Here is a 7,285-nt window from a genome sequence, read left to right as displayed (position 1 = left end):
TGGGCTGTAATGTTGTTAGGGAGACTTCAGTAATACATTTGCGCTATAATTTGACCCAGTACTTGCAAACACACTGCATCCAATCAATTATCTCAGGACCACATCAAATGCGGCAGCGTGGCGTGAAAGTCTGAGAGTCAATCTGTAGCTGATCAAGTCAATGATTTATTTTTCTGCTCCGTATCAGTCTTTTGTTTTCCAAATAATAAATCAGAGGGGATACATGTCAGACACGCAGGGTAATATGTCACCGCATGATTGGACACTTTTCTTCTGCAGCTCAGATAAAAATCAATTCATGTCGTCTTTTAAAGATGGTTTTTATTTTGTAGTAGCTCCCTTTCCCATGAGCCTTGTCTTCCAAATGTGTGTGTAGGCATGCTGACACCAGAATCTCAGTCATTATGGTGTGTTTGGGTTATGACAGGGCACTCACACGCCACATGAGGGTGAGGGTGTCTGTATGCAATGCGGGGGATAAGTTATCTCCTGCTGAAGTCTGGTGACAAGAAGACAAGACTTGCACCGAGAAGAAGGGGGGGAAAAAATTAAAAAAGGCAATACGGTTTCCTGAAAAAAAATTCACATACATTTCTAGGATTCCATAAGTTCCGTCCATACATGTGCAAGTATTCTTAAACAGAAAACACTGGAGACTAAAGTCTTGTTTTCCCCCCATCGTGCCATTAACAAATGCTGCGTTCGCACAGAAGATTAATGAGCAGTTTCATAACCAAAACGAAACAGAACTTTCAAGGTAATGTAAACATGCAAATAAACAATATATGTACTGTAACTGCAGAGGCAGATATCAGCCAATCACAAATCCAAATGTGAGTGCGGAGGTTGAGCAGCGCTGTGCAAATTCACTTTCACAAATGATGGCCACTGGGCAAATACTTTTGAATCTTAGAGCAAAGCAGATAAATAATTATCTCTCCGCTGTGGTTGCTCATTAAAACAACGGTGGACAAATGCACATCAAAGCCTCTTGTTATTTACACAAAAGCAAAGTGTCTGGGAATGAGAGACGAAACAAATCAACAAATGATTGATGAGGAAGAGTTGATCTTTTAATCATTCCTCACTGAAATGCCTGCAGGGAAAAGACGAGGCAGTCGAAAACAAAAAAACAACCTTTAATCTCTAAAAACCAAAAGGTAATATGCTAAAATGGTTTATAAAATAACCAGTGTACTTTCCATTCAATGTGCGCATTTTCATAGTCTCAATGTCATTAGGATTAACATTGTTTTACTATTGCATCACTCCTTAAGTTATTAAATATCATTGACAGTTTCAGTCTGAAACAAATTATTGTATTTTTCACTTGAATTGGCTGGAAGAAGAAGAACAGCTCGGCAGCAAGATCCTGAACTTCAAAAACTGTGAATCTTAAAAATGCCGTGTAGGGATTCATGTTTCCACCACACAAACTGGGGGAGATTAATGATAAGAATACTTTGCACTTTCAAACCTCAACAGAGTGAGATCTTTAATACAAACATAGAAAAGCATCCAACTGTCCCTTCATATTTGTAACCAGAGACATGATCTTATTCAACATCAGTTAATACCAGGAAATGTATCGGCATTCCAGTCATGACTTAATCATCTGCTGTCATGTGCCATTAATTCACTGTCATCTGTGAGCCTTGTATGTTGTGTACCACTGACACAGAAAACAGGCTGAGGACAATAACTAACATGTTCCTGTGAGGTTTACTTTGTTCATTCCGGCTCCTTCTGACAAAAAGAGGAAAAGGTCGGAGAATCTTCTTCTTACCGTGCACCTGATGCAAAGATGCTTCCTACTATAAACGGTTCAGTCTTATATAAAACTCAGCTTGGTCAGAAATTCACACCTTAGAGAACCAGTTGAAAATACTCAAACATCACAACCTGATTCTTGTGTTTCTTACTCAGGATCCACGCTGTCTTTTTTTTACTTCAACAGAAAAATTGAAAATTCTAAAACTAGCACCACATTCAGTCTGCCACCCTCCACCTGCTGAGACTTCAGACTCCACCATCACAGCGCGCAGCAGGAGACTCTCCTACTTGGCGTCTCCGCTGTCGGGGTTTTTGCATTTCTCCAGGAACTCGGCGTGCTTCTGCCGGAGGATTTCTGTCTGTTTCTTAAAACCGTTGATCCTGAGGAAGAGCACAGAAAACACCTTCAGTCTCAGCTTCATATTCAAGCATCGCAAAACAAGCATGCAGTTAGCAGCCACATGTGCCTTTACTGAGAAGGCCTCACCTTGCTCGCTCTTTGGAATCATTATAGATCTCTGTGATCACTCTATCTTTCTCGTCCATGAAGTTAGTGTGCACGTCCTCCAATTTGCTGAAAGAGACGGAGAAACAAACACTCGAGTTGCAACGGTCTTAACACAGAATAAACTTTGCTCAAGCTAAAAGAAGCCCAGGGCTCAGCAGGCCGCTCCGTGTGCTCGGTCGCATTTATGAGTTTGTTCAGCTGTTAGAGCAGCTCTTCTGACCACAGAGAGGTGAATCTCCACAAACAGACGCGGCACCGAGGAAGTGTGTGAAAACAAATACGGTGACACAAGCCCAGAGGTTGTGTCCAGACACATGGCACAGAGTCATGTCCACAAACAATCTCATTCAACTGGGTGTGAATTCACAGCCAAGAGAACTCGAGAGGGCAAAGAGAAGAAAACATAAATTAAGGAAACCAGTTGAAGAGACAGCGGGAAGATGGGGTAGAGCAGCATCCTCCCCTAAATACATCCAAATATTTGCAATGGAAATACTTGTAATGACAATGCATATAGCGATTCACGCTTTCCACAGAGCGAGGAGTGGACTGGTGCCTAAACACAATGAAGGAGACCACACACACACACACACACACACACACACACACACACACACACACACACACACACACACACACACACACACACACACACACACACACACACACACACACACACACACACACACACACACACACACACACACACACACACAGAGGCTAATGCATTAACATCGCAGAGCATCCTCTTCCATGCACCTCTTTAACACCTGCGCATATCCCATTAGTTCCTCCAGTTGAACACCTGATGAGTGTACTGAATCACTGACGTCTGGAGGGAATGTTACCAAACCTTGTGCAAACACAGGACATCCGAGACGTCAGCACCCCATGAGATCAGGTAGTCATTTGTTTGTAGATGCAAAAAAAATTGATCTTTAATTTTGGATTAATTAAAGATTAACATTTGAGGCATGAACCGGTTATTTCAGCAGCCTATTAATACCCAAATGAGTCTGAATGATCGCACGGTCCCTCAGTTGTTAACATGCTATATTTATCTGGATGTGTAAAACTCAACGAGTGAGTCGAGACACTTTGTTCTTTGACATTCATTATAACAGAGATCAGAGATCAGAGCCTGCAGAGCCCTTCAAGTGTCAAAAGCTCTCGATAAACGAATTTTCACAATATATAACGAATCTAAGGTCATTGAATGTATTTCTGTGGCTCCGGTGTCCCACGCTCATGGACGCAGACACAACAGCACAACTGCTGAAAACGAAATCCTTGGGGAAACCCTGGTACAGTATTTAACAGACTTTCAAGGTCAGTTATTTCACATTTTACTGTTGCAATAGTTCTGATTGATCTTTGTCATTCTTCTACTTTCTGGCATTCATTGTTGAAAGGCTTCCGATTCAATAAGTGATGGAAACATGGCGAGTATCACATCATGTACAGTTTTTACCTGAAGAAGACTATGTGAGCTCCTACGCTGAGGAACATAGTGAGGACGCAGTAGCCCACCAGGCGAAAGTTCCTCCTCCTGTTCTTCTGCTGCTCCTCTGACAACATCTCAGGGGAATGAGACCGATGAAACTGATCCCAGTAAAAACTGTTGTCCTGAGCGTTCGTACTGGGGGGGGAAGTGGTTGAAGAGAGATCATGATTGTGACATTTAACACAGACGAGAGTCAGAGCGCACCAAAGGTCAAAACTAAGAAATCTTATCGCAAGCCAGACAGACTCCAGCAATACTTAAATGTACTTTACCACTCTGTCATATGCACATACATGCACTTTGCTACTTGCTGTGCAACCATACAGATGATGTATCTGTATCTATGTCTATATTTTGCGTATGGTTTTCCAAAGCACTGCAATGGACAAATTACTTCTGATTCTTTCATTTTACTGATGAAAAACACACAGATTTTCTTGTTTTCATAAAAACAAAAAACACACAGTGCGTCTCCAGCGATCAGAGTAACAAACGATCTGCCACAGAGTGGTGCAGACAAAATGTCGATAGTTTCTAGATTTGTGCACGAGGTTGAACAAAACCTGAAACTTGAAACTATGCGGCACTTCTGGCTCGTTACTGGACAGATAATTTTGTATTCTTTTAGTGTCACTGCAGAGGTGGAGGCTTCAGGTGTGTAGCCATCACAATATCATATCCTGTGTTACAGCAAGCAAACACAAGCCACATGGACTTAGTCTTGAAATTAATTATGCATCTTCTGCATTGATTCAAGAGTGTTGGAGTGTGAACGAATGTTAGAATTATAAACAAGCAATGGCTGACACGTTGTGTGTATCTTCACCTGGCTCTGTATGTGGTGTGATTGGAGGTGGATGTAAAGGCCTGGCCCCCAGTGTATCTGTGTCTGATTTTGAAGTCGTACTCCTTCCTGCTCGGCTCTTTGCTCAGAACATGGTAAGCCTCATTCAACTCCACAAACTGGCCGTGCAGCGCTGGGTTCGACGGGTCGCTGTCTGGGTGCAGCTGCAGAAACATGGGAGAAGGGGAGCAGGGATGATCAGGTGTAGAATAAAAACCATCCAACCAAGACATTATGGTGCAGACCGAGCTTATATACAACACAAAATGTTCTTTCTGTCTCTACATGAATATGTACTGTCACAACCAGGATTTTTTCTCTGAAGGGTGAGTTGCCTCATCCCTCAGTTATTCTACAATCACAAGGTAAATACACACGTCCATCCTTATTTACACTGGAAGCTACTCCAGGAAAACAAACAGTCAGGAAGCCCACTGTGGGAACAGTTACCAAGTAGAAACTCGGCTGTGAGAGGCTGCCCTCAAGTGGCCAGACATATGTTTTATTACGTGCACATGTTGTTAATGAACCAGGATCCTACCTTCTTAGATTTGTCAAAAAATGCATGTTTGATTTCCTCCAAGGAGGCATCCGATTTGATTCCAAGGAGATCGTAGTGGTCCAAAGATTTTCTGTGGTGAGAAAGCAAATAACTCAAAATTAAATAAAGGTCTTCAGACCTGAACAAAGCAGAGTACATTCAATTCATTTAAAATAACTGTATTTAGCCATTACTAACTTTATTTATGTAAAAGCATCAGTGTGTATCATACACATATATCACAACGACATACCATATATTAGATCCAGAGAGCAATGGACTGTGGTAAGTGCAGCTTAAAAGTAAAAATTCTTAATAAATAGTGTTAAAATGAATAGATTAGAGTCTGATGGATGTAAGCACAAAGCTCTGCATGGCTCTCTCTCCCCATCGTGAGTGACCTGTGGCTCCAGTCTGAGGTTAACTGGCTGGATTTGATGAGTAATGTTTGTGTGGTTTCTATATTTGCATCCCTACACATAAGAAAACAACTCTGATTAAATCCAACACTCCCACATGCACCGAGTCTACCTGTGAGCATGGCTCTGAGAGAGCAGACGCAGTCCACTCTTGCAGCACCACACACAACTCTGACACAGTCTGAGCTGGGCCTCCAGCCGCATGATGGGAGGATCTCAAAGCAGATGACCTGTGTGGGACATTTTGACATCAGCAAGGAAACAAACACGAACAGGAGATGCACAGAAGCCTTTGAGAGTTCACACATAAACTAGACTCACCAAGACTCTAACAGAAGATGTTTATGTTGCACTTTGAGCTCACACAGAAACTGGAGGGATTTGATCTAACTCAACCAAAACACGACCTGTCACTCACTGTCACATGAGGTTCTGCTGCAGGGGGCGTGTTGACCGTTTGAAATACAAGTTACTTTAACGCAATCTGGGTTTAAAAATCACTTTGATTGGCTGCATCACCACTCACACGCACACTACTGGCTGAGGTCACATGTCCACGCACAGTGTGTCGAGTTCAAACCCGGGGAACCAGCAGGGTTTCGGGGAGGAACACTTTGTTCTGCTGCCTCAACACACAGGCTGCTGCTAGCTGGCGTTAGCTTCAAGTCGTCCTTTGCCAATGTTAGCGCGCTAATGCTAAGAAATGTTCTAGTAAACATGAAATAACAACGAACGTGTAAACGTGATTTGAAAAGTTTAAAAGAGTGAATTGAAGGAGGGAAAGTGACAAACCTGCAGCACTTTGATTCATAACAGTGCAGCTGTGCTTACTGTTGCATAAATTCATCAATGACGCTAGCTAGGGCAAAACCGGAAGAGGGGAGGCTCTCTTTCGAAATAAAAGCACCAATGTTAACAACGGTTATAAAATGTAACTTTCAACAGATCAGACGTGACTGTAGATACATTTTTTACTATTTCTACTATTTTTTTTACAATGTTTGATTAGAGTATTCGTGAAGGAGTACAGATTTATGCAAAAGTTTGAGCAACCCTGATGATTTTATTTCCAGTCGCACCGGAGGTTTATGGAGAAGGACAACACAATAACACGCCCCTGCACGTGTCTTCTCTCTGGAGTTAAACAGTCTTCAACACCTGTAGGTGAAATAATTGGATTCATAAGACAGTTTTTTGAGAGTAATTTGCTGTTTAAAGATATTGAATTCCTCATACACCCAACTTTGTTATTGGGACAAGCACAGACTCCATTATCAAGAGCTACATCAATATAGGAACAAAAGGCCTTTACAATTAATTCTGTGTCTGGAATGAAACATTACTTTAAATCTTTTTACTTTTCTTTCTTTCTTTCTATATAAGATAAAAAAAATATAGGGGGGCCCCCCAGCTGCCAACCTGCCCTGGTTTGAAATTCTTTTCTGCAAGCAAAGTCTGTGCTTATGGACAAAACAACTCAAATTCCATTCGCAGGATTTCAAATTAGGATAAAGTTGAACACAGTAACTTGGCACTGTCCTTACACTTTTCCTCCCAGAACCTCCTGAGTGGAGCAAGCACTAGAAAAAGTAAAGTGAGGACTACAAGATAATGGCACTGGTCCATATTAATACAACATTTGCAAATGTTATTGATATATATTCTTTTCTAATTACATGTAAGTACTGTAACTCAG

General features: G+C 41.7%; 1 protein-coding gene across 2 annotated transcripts; it reads right to left on the bottom strand.

Annotated features, from left to right (window-relative positions):
• Positions 1-1,051: 1,051 nt before the first annotated feature.
• dnajc4 (DnaJ (Hsp40) homolog, subfamily C, member 4) lies at positions 1,052-6,467 on the bottom strand. 2 transcript variants are annotated; one of them, XM_035162087.2, is made up of 7 exons: positions 6,382-6,467; positions 5,702-5,819; positions 5,171-5,261; positions 4,612-4,793; positions 3,753-3,920; positions 2,261-2,347; positions 1,052-2,154 (listed from the first exon to the last, which is right to left on the bottom strand). In XM_035162087.2, exons 2-7 carry the CDS (start codon positions 5,791-5,793, stop codon positions 2,058-2,060), a joined length of 717 nt encoding a protein of 238 aa, XP_035017978.1. In that variant the 5' UTR covers positions 5,794-5,819; positions 6,382-6,467; the 3' UTR covers positions 1,052-2,057. The 2 variants fall into 2 exon arrangements, with proteins under 2 accessions (XP_035017978.1, XP_035017979.1); XM_035162088.2 differs by lacking the exon at positions 6,382-6,467 and adding an exon at positions 5,911-6,365.
• Between the last annotated feature and the right edge of the window lie 818 nt (positions 6,468-7,285).

This window comes from Hippoglossus stenolepis, chromosome 7 (assembly GCF_022539355.2).
Source record: "Hippoglossus stenolepis isolate QCI-W04-F060 chromosome 7, HSTE1.2, whole genome shotgun sequence".
Classification (NCBI taxonomy): domain Eukaryota; kingdom Metazoa; phylum Chordata; class Actinopteri; order Pleuronectiformes; family Pleuronectidae; genus Hippoglossus; species Hippoglossus stenolepis.
The sequence above is the reverse complement of the archived record's forward strand: the minus strand, read 5'-3'. Positions and strand labels throughout refer to the sequence as shown.

Excerpts from the sequence above, each read along its gene's own strand:
- dnajc4 (XM_035162087.2), bottom strand. The coding sequence starts at position 5,793 with ATGCGGCTGGAGGCCCAGCTCAGACTGTGTCAGAGTTGTGTGTGGTGC. Across the intron at positions 3,921-4,611 it reads CACACCACATACAGAGCCAG|TACGAACGCTCAGGACAACA; the intron begins GTGAAGATACAC and ends TTCCCCCCCCAG. Across the intron at positions 2,155-2,260 it reads GATTCCAAAGAGCGAGCAAG|GATCAACGGTTTTAAGAAAC; the intron begins GTGAGGCCTTCT and ends GCTCTTCCTCAG.